The sequence below is a fragment of the Athene cunicularia genome (genome assembly GCF_003259725.1).
Source record: "Athene cunicularia isolate RWA chromosome 3 unlocalized genomic scaffold, athCun1 chr3_part1, whole genome shotgun sequence".
NCBI classification, from domain to species: Eukaryota; Metazoa; Chordata; class Aves; order Strigiformes; family Strigidae; genus Athene; species Athene cunicularia.
The window spans coordinates 121,180,332-121,203,645 of NW_020799097.1; the positions used below are offsets into that span (position 1 = coordinate 121,180,332).

Sequence of the window (23,314 nt, forward strand, 5' to 3'; positions counted from 1 at the left end):
GTACTTCAATAAAACAGCATCAACAAAAAAATCCAGAATAAAAATGTGACTATGTGGGTCACCTGTCCTTGTTTCAGAGAAGACGGTGCCTCTTTACCAGACATAATAGTCACAGTAGGTTAGAAGCTACACCTTCATTGGAATTCACTAACTAAAAGAAAAACAACACAATATCAAAGGAAAGTCTCAGGTGATGTGAGAAGGTAGTCCTGAAGCTCAGGTTCATCAGCCCAAATGGTGTTTAGCCCCTTTCTTGGCAGCTGATGGCAGTAATCAGAGAGAAGGAAAAGGCATTAACAATCAAAAGCTGAAACAAAATCTTTGAGAACTGGGTTGGGATGGGAGAAGGAACATGTAGCACTTAACCAAGCATTTCAGTATGTATCCAGCTTTAGTGGGATTATTTGTATGCCTGAAGTTAAACTGAGTCCTAAATGATGCATCAGCATTTTAGATAGTGCTTGGTATTTGCATATACACAGGTGAAGGATTTATTGCTCTTTTCCTTTTTTTTTTCTTTTTTTTTTTTTCCCCCCGAGTTGAAGATTTCTGGAAACTGCAACAGTCTGTTGCTTTTTGTTTCCCCAGGCACAGGGAAATGGGAAGGCACTGCTTGTTCCAACAACACCCATGGAGCTCCATGGGACTACAGGTGACTGAGTGATGACAGGATCCCATGGCAGTATTAAACTCTGCAAAACACTACAGTCTGAGGAAATACTTAACAAGAAAAATACCAAAACACAGTCTTTTGAGTTGGCTGTGGTCTGCTCAGAAACTTGTTGGCGTTCATAAATACCTTAGTTGTGTTGCTGAAGGACAAATAATGCCTTTAGTATCTTTATAACGGTTATTCCCCACTTTGGTAGAATTCCAAATTTTATTCTGAGAAGATATGCAGTAAGAGCGTATTTCCAATACAGAGAGTTTGTCTTTAGATCCAAAAAGAAAGGTCTGCCAAGCCCACCCCTATTTAAAGACTATAAATGAGAGATATCTGGAATAGGTTATTTAACAGGTATCCAGCCCTTCCCCTGGAAAAACTCCTGCACACCCAGTCAGTTGGTGTTTACTAGTATGGACCATCAGTCAACAGTAAAAGCAACAAAACCCCACAGTGAGTATCTTCTGTAGAAGGCAAAACTTTTATTAAATGAACCAGATTTCACAAATTAACATTTGCAGTTGTCTGAGAGATGAGGAATCGTACGGCAGCTATAAGAGCAGTAGAGGAATACACAAATTTGTCCCAGATACTGTGGAAAGCCAGGCAGCTCTGTAATAATAATTACTTTCAACTCATCCTAATAATGAAAATCAGTTGCAGAGGATGTGCCTATTATTTGTTGCCCTGGAGTGTTCTAAAGGTCATTGCACCAAAAAGGTGAACCTACATCAGACAGAACTGCCATCAAGGTATCAATCTCTTCCATACCAAACAGCAAAAATCTCACTACTGTATCATTCGGTCAGGAAAAAAACCAGTCATTTAATAACTATGCCAGACAGGTTGACTATCAAGGGGGTGTGGGGGTGTGTCATTTAAGAGCCTTTGTCACCTGGTTTCTTCTTGCTTGTTTTCTCTATCATTGTCTCCACAATCATTGCTGTTTCTTCGTATGTCTGAATTCTGTCGTCTGAAAACTTCTCGATGGACTCTACCACCTCCACCTTCTCGTAGCTCATGGAGCCAGGCAAACTTGCTTCCCTGAACAAAAGGCCCTGCTTATCTTCGCGCTCGTACTCTGTCTCTCGAATGACTCCTGGTTCGGTTGGGGTTATCAGACCAGGGGAAGGAACTGTCTCAGGCTCAGAGATGTCCGGATACTTCGTGATTTGCTCGATTTTTCCTCTTGCCTTTTTTCCCCATTCAAGCACGACTTCTTTCTCTTCCTCTTTCTGTTTATCTAGAAGTTCAAACCCTTCCCTCCTTTCACAGATAGCCCCTTTCTCTTTTTCTGGTGGTTCAGCAGGTTCTGGCAGCTCTGGTATGGGCTCCACTTCACCACCATTCATCACCTTCCCGTTGCTGTTGGAAACTGTGATCCCTCCTGCAGGTGGGATGGAGGGGGCCAAGATGCAAGGTTCTTCATAGCCTTCCTCTCCTGTTACCAGCACATAACGCCCTTTGGGAGCAGCCTCGGGTTTAGGCTCTGGCCTCTTGTAGACTCTTATTTTCTCCCTCACAATGTTACACAATTTATCGAAGGCTTTACTTATCTGAGCTCCATCAGGTACATCCTCCGGGCCCATTTCTTTTTCATCAAGTTCTAACCCTTCCTGCCCAGGTTCACGTGCGACTGAACCTTCATGCCTAAACTCCATCTGATCTTTGTCAAAACCTTCCAGAGTTCTTTCGTACGTTCTTTCAGGTGAGAGACCATCAGTTATGTCTTTAGACATCAACTCCTTTTTCCTGGCAATTTTCTTTGTCAGAGCTTTTTGTCTGGGCTTTACACTGGCAATGTCTTGCATGGCTTGGGTGATATCTAGGGAAAAATCAAAACAAAGCAAACAACAAACAGTGCTGAACACAGGTCGCTGCAAATGCCAGAGCTGCCTCTCACCCTCACTGCTGCAGGCAGAGAGCTGAATGCAGCAGCAAATGCGGGCACAGCTTCTGTCAGCATGGGCCCCCTCAGCCAAGTAGTCATTTTGCATCTGAGTTCACCACTGTGATACACAGTGTGAGGACAGGACAACTGTGTGTGTAAGAGAGGCTGCTGCACAAAACGTTCACCTATCAGGCCTGCATAAATGCTCAGCAGGAGTGTTCAGCACTGTTCACCACTGCTGCAGTCAGGCTCAGCACCTTTCTCCCCGGCATCGTGGCAGGGTTTGGCTCTCTTAACTAGGCAAGAAACCTCATTTCCCAAGGCAGAAACTGAAGCCAGGTACCCAAACTTAGAAGCACGGCCTGACAGTAGGAATAGTGGAAACAGCTTATCTGGGTTTTACAACTCCTGCTAGGGTTTAGGGAGGAAAAAAAAGAGCCTCAAAACTTTCCTGCTGAATGCAGGGTTGCTGGGTGGCCTGACGGGAAAGGTGAGTGTCCTCACCAGCTCTTCCAATGTGCCTGAAGATGAGCTCACCAGGGGGACGCCTCGCCTTTGTGTCCCGGGGGGGCTAACAGTGAGCCAGGCATCTCCCCACATGGCAGTCTGGGGTACGGGCAGGTGCAGGGAGGTGCATCACATCACGGGAGAGCAGCGAGCGGCTGGCGGGCACAGAGCTAAGCAACCCCTCAGCCGGCGGTGCGGCGTTGAGGAGCAACATTGTGGCATCACTCAAACACTGACGTTGAGGTCTAGGCCCGTGCAAAGGGAACCGCTGCCCACAGGTTGGGTTTCTGATCTCCTGGGCACTCAGTAGCCACAGACCCCATGACAGCTCAGCAGCAGCAGCAGGAGCGCAGTCAGGCTACTGATTTCCATGGCATGAACAGCTAGAGCAAAGGAGGCAGAGGTTGGTACCGGGAATGATGGGAACACAGGGACAGACAGATACTAATATGCTTTCCCCAAGACAGTTGTTTTGTCCCATGACACAAGTAATGCACATGAAATGCTCTGCTTGCCTTGCAGGTAGGGAGCAGAGGTGTTAGCTAGAGACAGGCTGAATCCTCAGCTGGTATAGAACAGTGCTTTGCAGGACAGTAGTTATTTACAGCTGCTGAGCATTTGGCCTCAGGCATTATGGAACCATTTAATCTAAAACTGCTATGGTTCACAGAGCAGTTAGAAAAATTACAGCTGCAGTCCAAAAAAAAAAAAACCCTTCATTTGATGGTTCATCTCCATTCTCAGGGCAGTTTGTTGTTAGTGAAACCCCAATGAGATTTGGATTTAAGCTACCGTAACTCATCCCATATGTTAGTACCTACAGCACCTTTCTATAAACCAGCTCCCCTCTTTGATAAGAGCAGCCTCGCTAGTTTAATCCATTTCCAGGTTTACAAGCATCTAATTCTAACAAGCAGAGGCCATGGGATGTAAACAGACCCCAGAAAATCCTCTGCCTGCCTGCAGCGCTCAAACCCCAGCTCTTGCCATAGTTTCAGGTGCCTTTTAACTTTGCTCTATTGATTGGCCTAAGTAGTAAATTGCAGAAATTAGCAAAGAAACTCTTTTGCTTGTGGTTTTGGCCTTTGACAGCTTGTCGCAAAGCCCGCTAAGGTAAGCTGAAGTCACTGTATTTACTTAGCAAGCCTGGAGTCAGGCTGTCACGGCTGGTGTTGATATGGAAGACAAATGGAAAAACAGCTTAAATACAACGATGTTGCTCTTGACAGACACAAGAAGGCATGTTACAGGTTTACCTCTTCCCCTCGAAGCTTGAGGCTGGACGGGTCTATAGATCTGCGTGAAGAGTGTGACTGGCGTTCCTGCTATAGCAGAGTTTAACCTGTTGGAGAAGACTCGTATCAGTCAGATGTCTCACCCTCATTTCAATCAAGAGCAAGTGAAATGGCCCAGAATGAAGCATGGTGGTTAAAGAAATGTATTTCTCTGGGGTGAGGAGTCAAAAAGAGTGATGGCAGCCTGTCTGGGGAAAATCAACACAGCCACAGCAACTTCACAGGAGTTAGGCTGGTTGCAACCAGCAGAAGACCTGGGATGCTTCATTAGGTAAAGTACACTAGTAATTAAAATCCATAGCAACAGGTTTGTAATTTAGCTCAGCACTTCGAAAGGAAGTGAAGATTTTGGATGGGCAAACAAGTTAATCCCCACCTACCAGAAGACAGCAAGAAGTGTACATGCTAGCTGGTAAAATATGAAATTTGGTAGCCATTACAAAGTTACCAGTATATGTCTGACTTCAGAAGGGCGAGAAGAGAACCGAACAGTCTTCCTTGGAAAATATTTGACGAGTCAGTGGTATTAAGGGTTAAAAATTAAAACTGAGAGGCTGGCCTATATACAAACCAGTTACTATATCTGTGGCCTTTCCAGTCTGTTCTGCCAGAATTTGAGAGAATATTTTGGCCTGCAGGAAAATATACATGCTGTGTAGATAGGCAAGAAGTGAACATTTTGATTTCTGGTACTGAGAGTTACCCTGACCAGATACTACTAACCAGAACACAGTGTTCAAATGAGAGGCTGAAAACTGATCTGTTCCCCACATGTGAGATTTACTAATAGTGAGTGTCCTTCCCCTGCATCTTCTGGACAACCCAGAGCAGCGGTTTGGTGCTCAGGGCTCTGACCCTGCTGCATCTGCCTGTGCAGGCAGCACCACGCTGCTGTGAAAGTCCTGCTCCTTTTCTCATGTGAGGCTGATGGTTGACATTAGAGGGAGCCAGAGCTCCTCCATAAGTTTAAAACACAACCCAAATCCCTGCAAATTTCTTAGATTCTACCCATTTTTCCCCCTTGCCAGAAGAATGAGTTTGCTGTGAAGAGTGCTTTGCTTTACAGAACATTTGCCCTGTCTGAGCCCTGCAAGACCAACCTGACCATAACACTGATGCCAGAATAGTATATGGGAAGGAGACTCTATGGAAAGGAGAAGCTCAAAATGACTCTGACCCTTTCCTTGGCAGAGACTTGACTAGATTTTGCATCTATTTAGAAGCCTCTCTCTGGATATCTACCTGTGAAAGGTGCGAAATGGCCATAGCTTTGGGTGGGTCAAATGCCCTTAAAAATACATCTTTTCAAAGGACATCACTGGCCCCTTTGGGACAGTCCAGAAATCCAGGCTTACCGGCTGTCCTCGTTCTCAATGATACGTTTGTACCGTTCCAGCTCATTCTCCAGAGACTGCTGGTAGATCACCAGTTGACGGCAGTCAGTCGTGTACTTCTCCAAGGTCCTCTCAGCCTCCTCGATCCCCTTCCTAAGGTTTTCAATCTGCTCATTGTAAAGCTGAATTTCATCGTCGTAACTCTCCTGGGTGTTTTTAATTGCTTGCTCCAGCATGGTTGTCTGGTAAACAAAATTGGTGGGTGAAAGAAGCAGCTCTGAAGCATTCAGCATCCCCATATTTTGAGGGTAATTAAAGGCAAGACATGTTTTATTATGATGTGTGAGTCTGCAATGGTGAAACGCAGCAGCAGTTTCAAAACCAGTAACTCCCCCCCTCTCCCCGACCCCTTCTTTATCCCAAGGCTTCTGTTCCACAGCAAGCATGACAGAATCATCATGAACCAGGGGAACAGCTGTGTGATGGCTCCTTCTCCATGCACACATTGATGTCCATGACAGAGCAAGCAGCGTCTTACGAGGAGAGCAAAAGTGCTTAACTGGGAAGACGTGGCCCAGGCAAAACCTGTTCTTCCTTCTCTGTGGTCCACAGACCAAGCACCGAAGGTTAAGGAAAGGTCTTTTCTTTTTTTAAACAACAAGCTTTCTTACTGAATTCACATCCTTGGCTTTTTTACTTTAGCAATAAAAATAACTGCTGCGCAGTAAGGCTCGCCATCAACCAGGAGGTGGCGGTAAGTGCCTTGCAAAAACAAGGGCTAGCAGTTGTAGGTGGGATGTTTGACGGTGTAGCTCTGCTCTCACTTTCTTCGGTTATTTTCAGCTATTTATTGTAGTTTCCTTATCACTCCCCCCCTTTTCAAACAGCTTTTAAAGAGATGAACTCACAAAAAGCTAATGGGGCAATAGTTGACTAATGGATTCTTTAATAATTGATTTATTTCTATATGTTACAGGCAAGATTTTCAAAAACCTTTTAAGAGCCTAAATTTAAGAGCTAAGTCCCTTGCATTAGACTGGTTATACTGCAGTGTACAAGTGAACCAGCACGTTCCACAGGCCCGTTTAGTGCTCACAAGGTGGGGGTCAATAACCTCTTGGCAAACACGATTATCAGGTCCAGAAACAGGAAAGCAAAGGAGCTCAAGGACACAGGATCCAGCCTTCACTGTCACAAGCAACTATGTCATTGACCTCCAATCATAAAGTTAATTCACTCTTTTAATCGCAAGGCATGAGAATGAATGAATGAATGAATAAACTCTTTCTAAATGGGACATGAAGATTTGATTCTGAAAGCAGTATGGTTAATTCCCCAAAGAGTGCCTCTCTGTTTGACAGCAGAAGGCCGATTTGCTCCCCTTTTTTCAACACTGATTCATTACCTCACTTATAATTATATTGATTCTTGTCCTTCCCAGAGCTCAAGTGTCCTTTCCACCAGAGCATCAGACATGAGAAAGAGGCCAAGGAAAAGACCTGGGGATAGCACTGTCCCCGAGTGCCCTGGTGAAAGAATTTAATGCTCAGGAAGTTAAGAGCTGCTGCTGTGGCTGTCCAGAGGAGTCCAGAATCCCACCAAAAAGTGTTTTATGCCCGTATATCACCCTCCTCACCCTGGATGGAAAACTCAAGGCATAGAGGAAGCTGTATTTAGGGGGCATAAGGTGGTCATTCTCCACCCTATCCATTAAGAAACCTTCAGCTGCATGGATGTAGACCTGCCCTTGGCAATTATCCAGGACTGGTTTCTATTCACTGTAGCCTTTAGTTGCTTCTCCATCTCCTGCTGCCCTCATCCCTGCACTGCACTCTAGCTTGATGACCTTAAAAATAGCAAAGTTCATAAGCATCATGGTTCTGTTTATGGCTAGTGGTGGCAGTACCTCTGTCTGCAGTTTGTATTTCTGTGCCTGGAGCTGGCAGAGGATGCTCTTGTATTCCTCCAGCTGGCTCTGCAGAACAGGGATCCTCCTCTCCGCTATCAGTTTTTCCTGGTTGGAAGAAAACAATGTGTGTACAGGAAAGTATGTTTCACTTTTAAAAAAAAAGAGCTAAAAGAAATTCTGCTACTGGAAATAAACTGTAAAGACAAACAGAAAATGACAGAAGAAATAAAAAGATGGGTATCAAACCTCAAGTAAACCTCTGTGGCATGGCTTTAAGAATAAAAGATGTCAGATGGCAGGACTGTAGAAGTACAGCTTATGCTGAAATCAGACCCTGTAGATACAGCTGTTCATATCTTCTTCCAACAAATAAACATTCTCGGCATAGCCACTCTTACTGGGGGGAATCACCAAGTTTTCATCTAGTCTGTAGCAATTTATTTGATTTGAAAATTTTCACCATATCTCACCCCTTCAGGACAGGATTTACTTTCTCTGTACATACTCATATATCCTGCCAGCTCCTCCTCATAGAAAGCACAGCTACCTAAACTACGTCCTGGTTTCGTCTGGGAGACAGCTAAACTATTTTTTTTCCCCTTCTTAGTAGCTAGAATAGTGCTGTGGATTGGATTCAATACAGGATTTGATATGAGAAGAATGTTGATCATGCACAGATGTTTTTAGTTGTTGCTAAGAAATCAAGGACTTTTCAGCTTCCCACGTCCTGCTAGTGTGCAGTTACACGAGAAGCTGAGAGGTAGCACAGCCAGAGCAACAGCCCCAAACTGGCCAATGGAATATTCTGTATCACACAACATCATGCTCGGACAAGGGCTGATCAGGAAGTTCACTCTGGTTTCTGGGATTGTGGTTTCATGAGTCTCTCTTCTCTGGGATGGGAATGGGCTGGGCATTGGTCAGCAGGTGGCGAGCAATCACATTGTTCATTACTCATTTGTATTTTCTATTATTACTATTATTGTTATCATTATTATTTTATTTTATTTCAATTACTAAATTGTTTTCATCTCAACCTACAAGTCTCCCTACCCCTCCAACCCTTTCTTCTCCATTCCATGGGGTTGGGGGATAGTGAGTGAGTGGCTGTGTGGTGTTTGGCTGCCAGCTGTGTTTAAACCATGACGAGTTACCTTGGAACTGGCTGGTTTTGAGGCTAATACATAAGCTGGAGTGCACTGACTAACAAAATCTTCCTCTGTTCAATTCAGTTTTCCAAAGCTATAGTTAGTTTTTTCTCCCATATTCAGTATTCAATTCATATCTGTTATGATTTTCATCTAACCTTCGAGTGGGAGTCAGAGGATCTGGGATACTTTAGGACGAAACACAGTTTCTTCCTTACTTAGGGTGGCATGTATTTACCAACAGTAATACTTACCTCACATATGCCAGTGGTTATAGGGGACACACGAGGGGTTGTCTGGATGATCTGCTGCAAAACATTGACATAGGTCTGGATTTCCATAAGGTTCTGTGGTGAAGTAAAAAATATTTTCATCAGAAAATGTTGTAGCAAGGTGCTCCTTTCAATGTGCTCCACTTCTGGGGCTTATTCCTAGATATTTACTTCTTTAATTTACTTACTTCAGCATATAAAAGTTCAGTTTATGTTTGGACTTGGAATGTGGTTTTAGAGCTGCATGTGTGCTAAAAATTTCATCATGCTGAGGGTACATTACAGGCATTTGGCTGAGTGACAATATAGTTTGTAGTCAATTAAAAGTTCTGTGATTTCTGATTTATAAGAAATTTTCAAAATGAGAACCACAAATACCTTTGCATGTGGTCCAAAAAAGTGAGCTGCTTCTTTCAAAAGCAGTAAAGATGGGACAGTGGCCTGATCCCAAGCCTCACAGCTCTCCCAGGAAGGAGAAGGGGGCTGTATGTGTTAAAGTCAGCTGCAGCATAATCATACAGCCACAAGCTTATGTCTGATGATTAACTGTAATGCTCTGGCCCAGAAAACTGGGTATCACCCTCTCATGAAATAGCTTCTTAACATGAAATACAGGATAGCTCGACAAGCACATTGGGTTGAAGCATGATAACAGCTCAACAAATTCAAGACATTGCCACAGCTGTAGGCATTAGACCCTGAGGGAGTCAATTTGGATGCTTGCAGCCATCCAGTTGTTGGGCTTGACCTCCACACTACAGCTGTTGCGTCCTCTGAAAATATATAGTTCTATATTTACCCACCAGAACACAAACAGAATTTCCTTTAATTTGCCACTGGAACAGATCATGGAGAAGGGCAAGGCTTCACACTTGTCTCTAGGAGGGAGAGCTAAAGAAGATGGCAAATTCAGCCAGTTACCTTCTTGTATCTGTCCTTAGTGGCATTAATGTCATCCTGCAGGAACTGGGACTCAATCTGCAGCTCCAGGTTACACAGCAGTGCTTCATCAGCTTCCTGCAACGCAGAGACAAAGGGCACGGTCAGTACATACGGCTGGAGTACCAAAACCACAGCAGCCACTTGGCCATAACATGAGTTGCTGTACAGGCATAACAGCCTGTGTGGAGCATTAAAGCCTACTGGGAGAAAAAAAAAAAAAAGTATTAAGAAACCAACAAACAACAGGCACCTTATTCATCGTGTTCTCCCATTGTACATGGTGCTTTTGTGCACAAATATAATTTATGATACAGTTTGGCACTGGCACTGTCAAAATATGTTTACCATATACTTTATGAATGCTGGGAGCCAAGTAATAGATGCAATGAAATACCAGTCTTTGACGCTAAAAGCTTGCAGTGGTGCATGAATCTTAAACAGATGACATCAACAGACTAAGGCATTGATTTCTCTAGTGTTTATGACAGGACTTGAGGTATCCTGATGCCTTTTAATATCCCCAGTAAAGAAGCTCTTATAAAAAAACCCCAGGATGGTCCAAAGTATTTTCACTCCTTTTGATGTGTTCTCAAATATCACAAATGTTTGTCAATTTGCAGCCATTTCTGGAAATAAAAATGACAGATGAGCAAGTCCAGAAAAGACCACCTTGCTGCAGAAGTTTCTAATACACTGGTATTTGTGAGGATGAAAGTTCATAATGTCCAATTAATTCAGAGGACAAGGTGTATGACTAGCAATCATGATTTCAAAGTACATAGATATGAGTGGCACTAGTATTTAAATCCAGTGAAATCTTAATTTCTGTAAAAAAGGTCTAAGTTAGATTTTTCCTGTGTTATGTTATTTAATACAAGTACTTGACTGTAGAAAAATTTCCATATAACTTGGCAATATATTTTACAAACACATGTGTGAAGGGAACTGCTTTATATTTCTACTTAACGCATGCCTTCTTGGTTAGGTTTATCACAAATACTGTAAAATATCTCTTTTGAGAAAGTATCTCGAAAGTTATCAACTGAATCTTCCTTGCAGGTCTACAAAACTTGTCAGTTCTTCCACCAGTTTGCAGCTTGCCTCAAGAAAATCTTGATCTCTGCATTTAACTCAAAGTGTAAGAAGAAAAAAAGATTTAAAGGTGTCCCTTTAAAAATTACCTACATGCCATTACCGGCTGTAAAAATGTCTCGGTGAGTTGCAAATAAACCACTGAAATCTATGGGTGCAGCACATGACTGGTAGAAAGGGATTTTAATTTTTGCATGTGTACAGCATGCGCTATTCCAAAAATGTGTAGATGTTAGCTGCCTCATTCATGTGGCTGAGCCTCCCAGCTAGAGACCTCTCCAGCAGTCTCTTTGCTTTGTGAGACAGCGGCTGATTCAGACACATCCAGACCAGCACATTCGGAGCCCGTCATCAGGAATGCCCGCTGCTTTTCTGCACTCCTCTGCCTTCCTATTGAGAGGAAGATCAGCAGGACAATGGCCATGGTGGGAGGTTTGGCAGGGAGCCAAAAAAAGCCCCCAGGCTCCTAGATAATACCGATAAGTAAATATTTCTGCATGTAATAGGCAAAAGCAGCGTTTGGCTTTCCAAATATTCCTTCAAAGGGGAAAAAATACTTTCGCTTTTATTCCCTGCTTTCAAATGGACCAGCTTCACTGATGATGCCGTATATCAGAGCAGTGCAGTGCCTGCATGTTTTCTTCTGAACTTTGCAGTGTTTGCTCCTCACTCAGCTTCTGACACACCATTCTGCTTTAGGTGCTGATTCCAGTACGTTGATCCGTGTGCTGACACAGAATTTTCATTTACCATGGAAGAGAAATCCCTCAGACCTCTCCAGAACTAGTGTTTGCTGATTTTCCAAATTGATTCTCCATCTGTCAGAAAAGGCATGAGTTTACATCTACACATGCAAGTTCCAGACTACATCTTGGGCACTGCACAGAAAATCAGCTGTGTTCTCTCCAGCATTTGTTGCCCCAATCCAAACACCTGCTACAACAGGGACATCCAGACACAGCCTGGGATAAAAACACCCCCCGTGGCTCACGATCTTGTCAGCTGTGCCTAGGGTTGTCGGATCTATTAACTTTTCTTTAGCCACAGATTGGCTGAGAGGAACCGTGAAGATGGACCCACCTGTTCCAGTTTCCTCTTACAAAATACTGACCTCCACAAATATTTTTCAAGGGCTTTCAGGGTGTCCAAAAGCCTTGTTAGCAAACTGGAAAACAGCACCGATACAGGATATCTACAGCTTATTGGAGATAGAAATGCTAAAACTCACTTTTTTTTTTTAATATAAAACATGCATATCATTGATGTGACAGCACTCAAGAAGAACAGCTCCTGCCACTTGTAGTGGGGAAATTAAAACATCTCAATTTAATCCACCCATAATTGATTCCCAATATAGATGAAGGATAAGCTGTGAAAAATACAACTGGGAAAAGATATTATAAAACTTTCTTCACTCAGGTGAAAGCTAGTAGCAAGAAAGGATGAATCAGGCTTTCTCAGCTTCACAGACCTGGTTTGGAAACTTCCTAAATATGTCAGTAAACTTTTATCTTTTCTCTGAGCCTTATTATTAGTATTACTATTACCATTTCTCTTCCCATGGTATTAGTTCAGCAAAGTGCAGCTCGATATAAACATCCCTCTTGTTTCACTGTGAAAGGAACAAATCAGGGTGTTTTGTGGCTTCTCTCTTATTTGGAAACCTAACGGGAAGCTGAGGGTCTGTCCTGGCTAGGGCTGACGATATCCTGCAAGGGACCGAGGAGCTTTGAGACACACCAGACTTCAAAACTTGGACACAAATCAGCATTTTCTCATGCCATGATATCAGTACTAAACATAGCTTAATAAAGTAGCTGTTTTTAAAAGAAGGAAGGGAAGAAGGTTCAGCTCTAGGGCCCCCATTGTAAGAAAGACATGGACCTGCTCAAGCAGGTCCAGAGGAGGCCACAAAAATGACTGGGGGGCTGGAGCACCTCCCCTGTGAGGACAGCGTGAGAGAGTTGGGGGTGTTCAGCCTGGAGAAGAGAAGGCTCCAGGGGGACCTTACAGAGAGGGACTCTTTATCAGGGAGTGTAGGGATAGGACAAGGGGTCACGGCTTTAAACTGAAAGAGGGAAGGTTTGGATTAGATATTGGGATGAAATTCTTCCCTGTGAGGGTGGTGAGGCCCTGGCACAGGTTGCCCAGAGAAGCTGTGGCTATCCGTTCCCTGGCAGGGTTCAAGGCCAGGTTGGACAGGGCTTTGGGCAACCTGGGCTGGTGGAAGGTGTCCCTGCCCATGGCAGGGGGGCTGGAACTGGGTGATCTTTAAGGTCCCATCCAACTCAAACCATTCTGTGATTCTATGATTCTATAAGATATTTAGCAACAAACACGTTTTCTCTGGTCATATTTCAGACTCTCAGATACATGTATTGGCTGCACTGTATGACTAATAAATGGGCTTTTCCTACCTCTGTGTGTAGACTCTAATTTGCTCAGAGAGAAATTGTCTTCCTAATTTAAAAAAAAAAAAAAAAAGTGTTAAAAGAGTTTAAAAGAGTTATTAAATACACCTAAACATGTGTCAGCTCTTCAGCAAGGGTGAATTTGCAAAGTTCACACTGGACATGGAAGAAGCACCATGTATGTCAACTCTACATCCCAAAATGAATGCAGGAGCCATTTGCTGATGCACTAAAAGGAATGTTAAACAGTAGGTTCTCCTAGTCCTTGGTCTTACTGAAAAAAATAATGAAGTCCCGAGCACAGCTATGGCTGTGGGGTGCAGATGGCATGTGCTACATGACCCAAATCAGCAGGACTGTAAAGAGCAGGGTGCTACACAGCACACAGGCACATGCTGCAGCTCAGCCGTTTGCACAAGGCTTAGGGAGGGGGATGGAGGGGAAGGAGAACTTTTCATCAGTGTGTAATGAGAAGAAATGTCTTGCTCTGACATTTTATCTTCCCACTGCTTCTTCAAAGCAGCCTGATGTAGTAAATGAAACCAAAGGAAAAAAAAAATGTAAAAGACCTTTCCTTTTCTATTTTCCAGGCTTACCTTATTAAGGCGTTCAAGGGTTTCTTTTAGTCTCTGCTGATATTCACGTTCATTTCTATACCTGTAAATAGAACAAAGGAGATGGAGTTCAATGGTTCATCCTTCTGCAAACTGCATTTTCATCTGCACTATTATGCGCAATATGTGCTTCACACTAAAGCAGAATACTAACCTTGAACGGCCCCAAAAGATTTATTTATGCATTAGTATTAATTTATTATTTTTTTTTAGTCCCAGATGCTGAGAGTAATTCTAGAATTGACTAACTTCTTGTCCTCAACTTACGTAGCAGAAGACAATGGAATGCCACATATTTGGTATCACTTTTTCACAGAAAGCCCAAGAATAGATAATTTACAATAAAAGTATATACAATTGGCACTACAGTGATAGTCATTTATCAGTTGTTACTATGTAAGCATTTGTTACACTGGCACGTTAGTGTGTAATTACATTGTACTCAGTTTTCTGTTCTACCTGATGTTGTTCAGTAAGCATTTTCATGACAGATGCATTAAATACAAACGTTGCAATTTCACATACTGACTGTGTGTGAATAATATTGTATTAGGATGCTTTGTGATTAGGATCAAGCTTTGTGTCCTCTTTAACAGTAATTCATCTTTTATTGTGGTCAGAATCACATCTGAGTCTTAGTAAGGACTGCATTTAGACAACTATTCTTCTGCATTTATAAAATGTCCACAAATTCATAATGGGCATGTTTCTGTACTGAGTGAACAATGTATATATATTGTGTTTATCTTTGATTTGAGGAAGTGGCACATTTTCTTTAAGAATTACGGCTCTGTATGTCAGATAGAATTATCTTCTAGAAAACCCTTTTATGTGCAGAGTACAAAACTTCTTAATTGCTGATTATTGCTGCTTATTCCTTTCCCTAGATAAACTACATATAAAATGTTTAATAGGAGATATGCTTTATCTCCTTTAAAAAAAAAAACAAAACAAAACAAACAGCCAGAAAGACCTTATAGTACAAGGCAATAAGATTTTGCCATCAGTACTGAACAAGTGGCTCATCAAACTCTATCTGCTGCCAGTGCCAAAGTACATACAGTCTATTCCTATTTAGCACCTTGCTTTCCCTAAAATAATAGTGATACAGAGCTATAAAAACTCTCTTCCTTACTTGCTACAAGAAATACTCATGGTCAGTGACAAGTCAACTCTGATGGTGAATGTCCTCCATTTACAGTACAAGCAATGGACATCAACACTGGCTAAAATTCAGAATTGAACATAAGCCCTCATCTGTCTTCTGAAATCATCAATTCAGCCCAAATATGCTGGTGGCATCTAAGGCACTTGCTTCAGTCAACAGGGAACTTGTCAGTTCCTAGACTTGATCAGGGATCAAGTATAATGGTTGTCAACCTTGCTTCTTTTTATCTCCTGAAGGATGAACAGCCAATGTTATTCTCATCTCTTTCAATATGTCTTGGAAAGCTGAAGGGATGGGGTAACTCATGAACTGATCAGGACCACAAAGGAAGAACTCAGCAGAATAAATAAATGAACTCAACTTGGTGCTCTGGTTTCCCAGTTTTCCCTTCCTCTGAAATCCCATATTAGCAGGGTTGGTCACTGGTCTGTTTTCAACTCTTACCATGAACAGCAAAGAAACAAGTGAAAATTAGGGGGTTTTATTTAATTGTCATTCCTTCAAATGGCTGGGCTTCCTCAACTGAAGTGCTATTTTCTGACAAAACTAAAACGTCTTTTTGCCAAATTGTAGCAACACAGGGTTCACTTCCATGGACACAACCAAGAATATTCAGAAAAGCGACATTGCCTTTGTTTCAGTTGTTTATTAAACAGCTCACCTCCAATCAATTTTCTATCTTATAAAATTTTTGTGTGCAGTTGACAATAAACACCTTAACTTAGATACTTCCTGACAACTGAGCAAGGAGAAAGCAGATTGTGGCAGCTTGTGAAAATTAAATATACAGCTACAAATAAAAGGCTGGATTTACACTCCTAGTAATATACAACCATCCAATACAGTCAGGGTCTAAACCTCAGCCCTAAGGTCATTCCACCTGCTCAAACCTGTCTAGTTACTAGGTCCTCACTCAAAAATTCTTTCAATGACTGTAGTATTCAGCTACATTTTCCTGCACTCTCAAATAACCCAAATACCTGCTGTGTCACACAGCCATAAATCCACCTGGCAGGCTTGAGAGAGATAGTATTGTGTGATTATCCTTTGAAGGAGGATTGTTTTTAAGTGATGTTCAGTCTCCTCCAGAAGCTCAGTGCAAAAGGGCTAAAGACCTCTTAAAATGCTTCAGAGACCTCATGGTGCCTCTGTGCCTGCTGAAAAGTATCTATGTAAGTGCGGTGGCTGACAAATTGCAGCCCTGTTTTGCTTCAAACCCGATTTCATTGTTCAAGTAATTAGCTGGACACGTTGAAAAAAGGTCAAGCTTTTCTTAGGTGGTTGCTGGTCAGCCTTTCCTGGACCTTAAGAGCCATGAGGTTCATTTGCTTTATTTAAAAAAAAAAAAAACCAAACCCAAAACAACCCACTTCATATGTAGTCAAGTAGCTTTAGGGGTGCAAACAAACCTTTTGGGAGTATTTAGAAGAAAAGGAGTATTAATTTGTTTTTGCACAAGGAAAAAGAAATGGAGTCAAGGTTGCTGCCAGGCTCGAAGAAAGGCAGATAAGAGCTTTAAAGGTTCCCATCACTCACTTCTCTTAGGTTAGCAGCTCTCTGTTGGGGAACTAGCAGATTTAGAGATATTTGTTAAGGCCCTTGAGCCTCCCTACAGCTCAGGGCATTGGTCTGGTGAGAGCACTGGGCATGCAGGAGGGAAACCTACTGCTGGGCTCCTTTCTACTCCTGGGGGGCATGGCTCCAGCAGCATTGTAAATCTCTTTTCCCACCCCCAGCTGACAGACAAGCTGTGCTTGCTCTTAAAAGATGAGGCCAGGGCAAGGCCCTTTTTTTTTCAGACTCTGCCTCTGCTGCAGTGCAAGGGCTGGATGTCCTCCATGGAGAAAACAGTCACAATACATCCTCGTGATGCTCAATGGCCAGATACTCAATTTGGTGTCAAGCGCGTGCCTTTAATAGAAAGAGAAATGCTGCCTCTCTGTTGAATCCTGCTGAACTCTTCCAGCAATATATGAAGCCTCCTGGCTTCCTGCAAGCTGAGGTTAAATTTTTCTACTACTTTTTTCCTTTTCATTTTCCCTGAGGCACTTTGCTAGCCTCTTCTCAGTAGAGACAGCAGTAATGTGGGCGCCAAAGAGAGGACAAACTGCAAAATGCTGGTTCTACAAGGATGATGGACAGGCCAATAATGCTTGTGCTTTATACCCTGAAAGCTAGGATTAACCCCGTGAGGGCTGTGCTCTGCTGATTTATGAACAGATTCCTCCCTGTGTTATCAAGAAGCTCCTATTGAGCAGCTGACAGCCACGGGGCAAGATTTTGGCAGTCTGAGGAGGGGTTGGAGAGCAGGCAGGACCTTCTCATCAGCAGCTGCAGCACAACAAAGCTCTCCCTACCACCAGAGAAGCAGAGACAACAATCCCTGCAGACAGGGCTTGAAGACGGCTTTGCTGCTCAAGTCCCTGCTGCTCCCCATACCCCAGTTGTCATGTTTTCTTACTTGTTTTTTGTTTCCTCTCACAGGTGCTGTGTCTCTGGTGGCCCCAAAGGGTGTTAGCTCATCAGAGCATCACCACACAGCACAGCTTGGAGAACGCAGTGCCAATTCCCATGTCTAGTGACGTCCAGGGAATTATATTGCATGCAAAGCCCACAAACTTAGCAGTGAATGAATTTTAAATGAAACAATCAATTAGCAAGACTTTTAATTTCTGAAGATAATTAATCCTGTTCAGTCAAGGGCACTAAAATCTGAGTTTCAGCATCTTTCCTAATATCATGGAGAGAGAAATACAGTCCTTCCCACAGCCAGATGCAACACTGCTAAAATAACGATGCTCAATAAAATTAGCATAATTAGTCTTTTTATGAGATGTATCCAAACAATTCCTTGCGATATCTTTTTTGCAGCTTCAAGAGAAAGAATTCTCCACTGGTACAGAGTTTGAATTATTCATGTTAATATGAAAAGCTATGAATGTGACTACAGAGGATTTAAAATAGATTTTAATGTAAGATCTACTTTTCAATGGTTTGCACACATTTAACTGTAGGCTAGACCTGGGCTCTACTGTGTTTAAATGTAGCTTTAAAAGGTCTATTTATATAAATGTAGCTTTAAAAGGTTTACTTATAGATATAAATCTATTTCTCAAATTGTTAATGTGAGTAAAGAATGGGTTGTAAGAGCTAAAATTCTTTGCATTAGTGAAGGACATAGACATTTGTCAATTAGTTGGTAGACAATGCTCCACTCTAAGAGATTTTATTAATCCTAGTGTGCCAAAACTAGATGCTTTATGTTTCAAAATGAAGCAAGAAACCTGCACTGCCAGCTGTTGGCTGAGCACAGACCCAGGTAGGAGAGCAGGTCTGCAGCACAAGAATGCTTCTGGTTTCAGTAGCATGGCAAGAGGCCCTAACACAGCACAGAAGATTATTCCTTCCCACATGTTGTTCAAAGACCTTTATTTATAAGTTTAAGTAGCTGAAATAATAGCCAGCAGGATGGCTTTGAGCTAGAAACAGGGTGAGAAGGCAGTGCACACAGTGTCAGAGCACTGGACTTGTTTAAATGCCTGCAACTCCAAACCCAAGCAATGTGTTTTTGACTCTGAAGAAACTTCCGTGTCTGTCTTCAGGTCAAATTCAGCAGCTCCCAAGAGAAAAAAAATAAACCCAAAATTCTCTTCTTGATGTAAACTGGAGGGAATTTGGTTAAAAAGCAGCCACTGCCCTTCCACCGTAATGGCCATTATGTACCTTTAATTTTTAAATTGCAACGTTGTTGGCTTGGATATAGTCAAAGTTTACTTTTTATTTTTGTTTACAGCTGCTGAGTGAACATTCCAGGACTGCATGACAAGGCACCACCCATGTTTTCTAAGTCATCTCTAACTACCCCTGTAACAGGTCCTAAATCTCACTTTCAAAAAGCACAGCCCCCTTCTCTGGGTGATTCTCCCCCAGGATTTTTAACGTCCTGTATTCCTCCCCACCTATTTACAGCCTGCATAAAGCAACATAAAAGTAATAAAAAGGAAATTATCTTTGTGTCAGATCACTAATCCTGCTGCTGGGGAACTACACAGGCATTTAATTCACAAACTGCTCAGGTGGATGCAGGAATCCATTAAAAGGTAGCCAGGACAAACTAATTTTTTCTGTTGTTTTTTCTATTCTTTCTCTGGCCAGTTTTTATTGCAAGCTGTTGAAATCAGAGACGGAGTTGTGTGTTTCAATGCACCGACTGTCTGCCTGAAATACTCCAGACAGAGATAACACATTTTTGCCCAGCTATATCATAGCACTGCATGTTTCTATGCAGTTTGCACATATTTTTAACTAATATGCAGCTAGACATTTAAGTACTAAGTTTAGTCAAAATCTCATGGACAACCTGTAATAAAAATGTATGAACAAATATCAGAGCCAACAGATAAATTATAGCTTTGGCTCATAGCTGAATTTCCTGCTCATAAATATTGGAATAGAAAACTGCATAATCAGGTGCTTATTACTCACTGGCACTGAGTCAGGGCACCATGGACATCTGACCATTTCCAGTATTAAGCCTCAGTGCACCTGGATGGGCTGTTTTCTGCTTTCGGATGAGGAAGGGAGATCAGGGCTTGGCATTTCTACAGCTGTGCTGTAGCTCACAGCCTCTGTGAGCCGTTTGCCAGGGAGTCCGCCAAACTGAGTTGAAGACGTTATTTTTAAATTTATTTATTTATTTTCTTAAAGTTGTCTCATTTTCTTGATTCAAATCTCAGGGTGGCCCCAGGAATAGCTGCAGCAGCACAGATCAGGCAGTGTGCGCCAAGGAGCGTGCAGGGCTGGGGAGGACAGGATGAGAGTGCAATTAGGACTGTACCACTGCTGATGGCAATACATCATCAGACCATGGCCTAAAGACACAGATGGCCTTAACGTCAATTATTGTGCATCTGTTTTCTGGCTCATTCCAGATGAAAAATGATTGCAGACAGAAAAGGAAAACATTAGCAGTCTAGCATTAAGCATTAGTAAGTCTTACACTTACTAGTCCAGAGGAAGGGAAAATCAGTAGAGGATCAGATGGAAAAATCATGTCATTTGGGCAAGGTCAGACAAAAAGTTTGTGACGCAGAAAAGGGATGAAGTCTTGAAGGACTCATATTTTTGCAGTAGCAAGACAGTGCTCCAGATGATTCACCTTCTGCCTTATTAAAAATGTTTCTGGTGAGTGTGGTGAGCATTACCTGGGAGTGGCTGCACTTCTACCAAGACTGCATTTGTTGAAAATATTTCACTTTTCTCCTTCCCATCGCTGTCAGTAAGAAGTGTTTCTGAGCTAAAGCATGTTATATGGAGTTCACCCTCTGGGGGGGGAAGGGGATGAAAAGCTCCTCTTTCGTCTCCAGCTGCCAAATTTTCCTGGGTGAACTAGCCAAGTAGTTGTTTAGGAGGAGAGAAACATGACCCATAAGTAACAGGAAGCCAAGTCCCTCCTCTCCTGTGAGCAGTCCTTTTGTGAGCAACACTCACCAAGTCTCATTGTGTAATTAATTAAGCAACATGGCCAACACTGCCTGTTGCTGAAGGGAAGGGACCACACGTGTTTGGAGGCAGCTGTATGCCTCAGCCCTCAAGACTCCTGCTCTTTGATTTACGGGTGTCACTGAGGTTCTTCCAGCTATTGCTTTAGTAGCACGAGATGGAAATAGAAGGATGAAAGGAAGATGAGGGGTGTAATTAGGCAAATTTCACATACCAAGAAAAAATTCTTTTCACCTCACATCTGGAGTGGCTGGCACAGTCTGGCCCAGGTGCCTCCCAACGCCTGTACATAGAGTTTCTCAGAGATGTCCCATGCATTTCAGTGGATGTTTGGGGTCGTGTAACTTTGTGCTGCTCAGACACAAGACTTTCTTCAAACTGTTTGGTTTTTAATTGGGTTATTCCCTCTTTGCAGCTCAGACCATAATCCTCCTAAAGCTAACGACAACAGCAAGCGATGTGTGCCATGATGAGGACCTGCTGCCAGGAAAGGCAGAGGGCAACTGCCCGTCTAGTAGCAGTGAGACAATGAAATGTAGAGCTGGAGCTCCCCAAGTCCTGGCACCTTGCTTTTCACCGTAGGCTTACATGCCATCCTTGGCTACAATCTCATAACAGATGGAGAGGCATCACTTGTGCACTCGAAGCAGCTGGTGACACCAAACCCATCCTTGCTACAAAGATTATCTATGGAAACGATACCACCTATCTTCCTCCGTTCGCAAGCCTTACTTGTTGCGGTACTCATCGAGTGTGCGCTGGCAGTCCTTCTCCTCCCGTTCCAGCTTGGCTCGGTCGGACGCCAGCTCACGCATTCGCTGGCGGTTGAACTCAATCTGCCCAGCAAAGGCTTCGTCCAAGCCCACCAGCTCGTCCATGCGCTGGAAGGTCTCTAGCTGCTTGCGCAGGATGGCATTGCGCTGCTCCAGCACACGCGCCCGGTTGATGTAGCTGGTGAAGCGCTCATTGAGCTCCTGCAGGTTCTCCAGGCCCCGGGCTTGGGCCAAACTGTCGAATTCAGGGGATCCTCGCAGCTCATCATAGGCATCTGATCGCTCGTACTTCTCCTTGCGTACCTCGCGGAGGAAGCTGCTCCTGTACATGGCTGCGGATGGGCTGTGAGGTGCCGGGGTCCCCTCTTGCGTGCCTGTTTGTCTCTCCAGTTTGGATCTGAATTACGTCTGGGAGGTTTGGGGAGGAAGAATTGAACATAATCACCCCCCCAGACGATTAGGACTTGTCTCCAGGGTGGTTTGTGGCACTAAAGGCATCAACTGCAGCAGAGAACTAAATAAATCCCAATGGCCACGCCTTAGGGCTGCCTGTCCAGGCGTCAGCAATTCAGAGGAGCAGCTGGTATGGGGGGGGAGAGTGGCTTTTCTTTTCGAGTGTTGCAATTGTGTATGGCCAGAATAAAAGAGAGCAATGTCCAGCTTTTGCTCAGCAGATTAAAGCGTTATCCACAGACAACAAAATGAGTGCTTTGCAGTTTCAAAGGCTGAGCTCAAAGCCTTTCGTGGCTGTGCTAGGGGGAGAGCTTTGTCCCATGGTGTTGTCCCCTGGGCTGTGCAGAGAGGCCGTCTGCTGAGCCAGGGTTTCAATGTGAGCGGACGGCACAGCTTGATTTTTGTTATTTGACAGTTTTGTGATCTTTTAGGATGATGGGATGGTGTATAAAAGTCAATGTGATTCCTGCTCCAAGTACAAGATTTGGCCATTCGGTTCTCACTTCATGCTGCTTCATGTCAGCCTTCTCTGCAGGTTATTTCTACCTCACATGAGAGGCACCAAAGCACCAGTGGTACTAAAAGCCCCATGCTTAACAGAGCCCTGTTAGAAGGCCAGTTTCCTTAGGGGTAGCTGAATGCTATGTCCTCTCATGACTTGGTGGACATATCATATTATCCCATGGAGAGCCATCATCCTTCCTTCCTTCCTTCCTTCCCTTCACTCCCACCATAAGAAAAAGATTTTGTAAAGGTAAAGACTGGAAAAAAAGTACTAGAGGACTTCCGCTTCCAGAGAAATTAAAGCCTCTCAGGGAATGGCAGCACGTGAGACTCCCACTTCTTCCAGAAGCATATCTACTTGCCCAGCCAAAAAGCCCAACGCCAAGACAGTCCAATGTTGAAAACTCTGTTAATAATTCATTTGTGTGTAAGTCCTTCATTTTTTAATGGCCACATCTAATATGACTATTCAAATCATGTGTATTGGAACCTTAATGGAGAATGACCTCACTGATGAGCAGAGGTGAAGAAAGAAGCTGGGTGTTCAGGTGACTCTAAAGTTTGGGTTCTGTGTTATCAAATCTGTATCAAAAGGGAAAAAAAAGTTCATTAGAAGTTTTCTGCATCTTCCCTGTTCTGCTTCAGATTATTTGGAAGTGCAACAGGGAAAGATCAAATGATCTTTCAGAAAATCAAAGCAGGCTTTGCATGCACATCATGCAGCTCCACATGCAGCCCCTGAACTACATAAATAGCAAAACAGGGGTAGACTTTTTAGAAATGTTTGGACTCTTTATATAGCAGCGGACGTGAAAGCACTGCTTTCCATGCTGCA

General features: G+C 43.2%; 1 protein-coding gene across 1 annotated transcript; it reads right to left on the reverse strand.

Annotated features, from left to right (window-relative positions):
• Window positions 1–1,126: 1,126 nt before the first annotated feature.
• BFSP1 (beaded filament structural protein 1) lies at window positions 1,127–22,081 on the reverse strand. Its single transcript, XM_026845261.1, has 8 exons — window positions 21,482–22,081; window positions 14,062–14,122; window positions 9,942–10,037; window positions 9,003–9,095; window positions 7,598–7,705; window positions 5,713–5,933; window positions 4,319–4,404; window positions 1,127–2,489 (listed from the first exon to the last, which is right to left on the reverse strand). The coding sequence occupies exons 1-8, from the start codon at window positions 21,850–21,852 to the stop codon at window positions 1,543–1,545; spliced, it is 1,983 nt and encodes a 660-aa protein (XP_026701062.1). The 5' UTR covers window positions 21,853–22,081; the 3' UTR covers window positions 1,127–1,542.
• Between the last annotated feature and the right edge of the window lie 1,233 nt (window positions 22,082–23,314).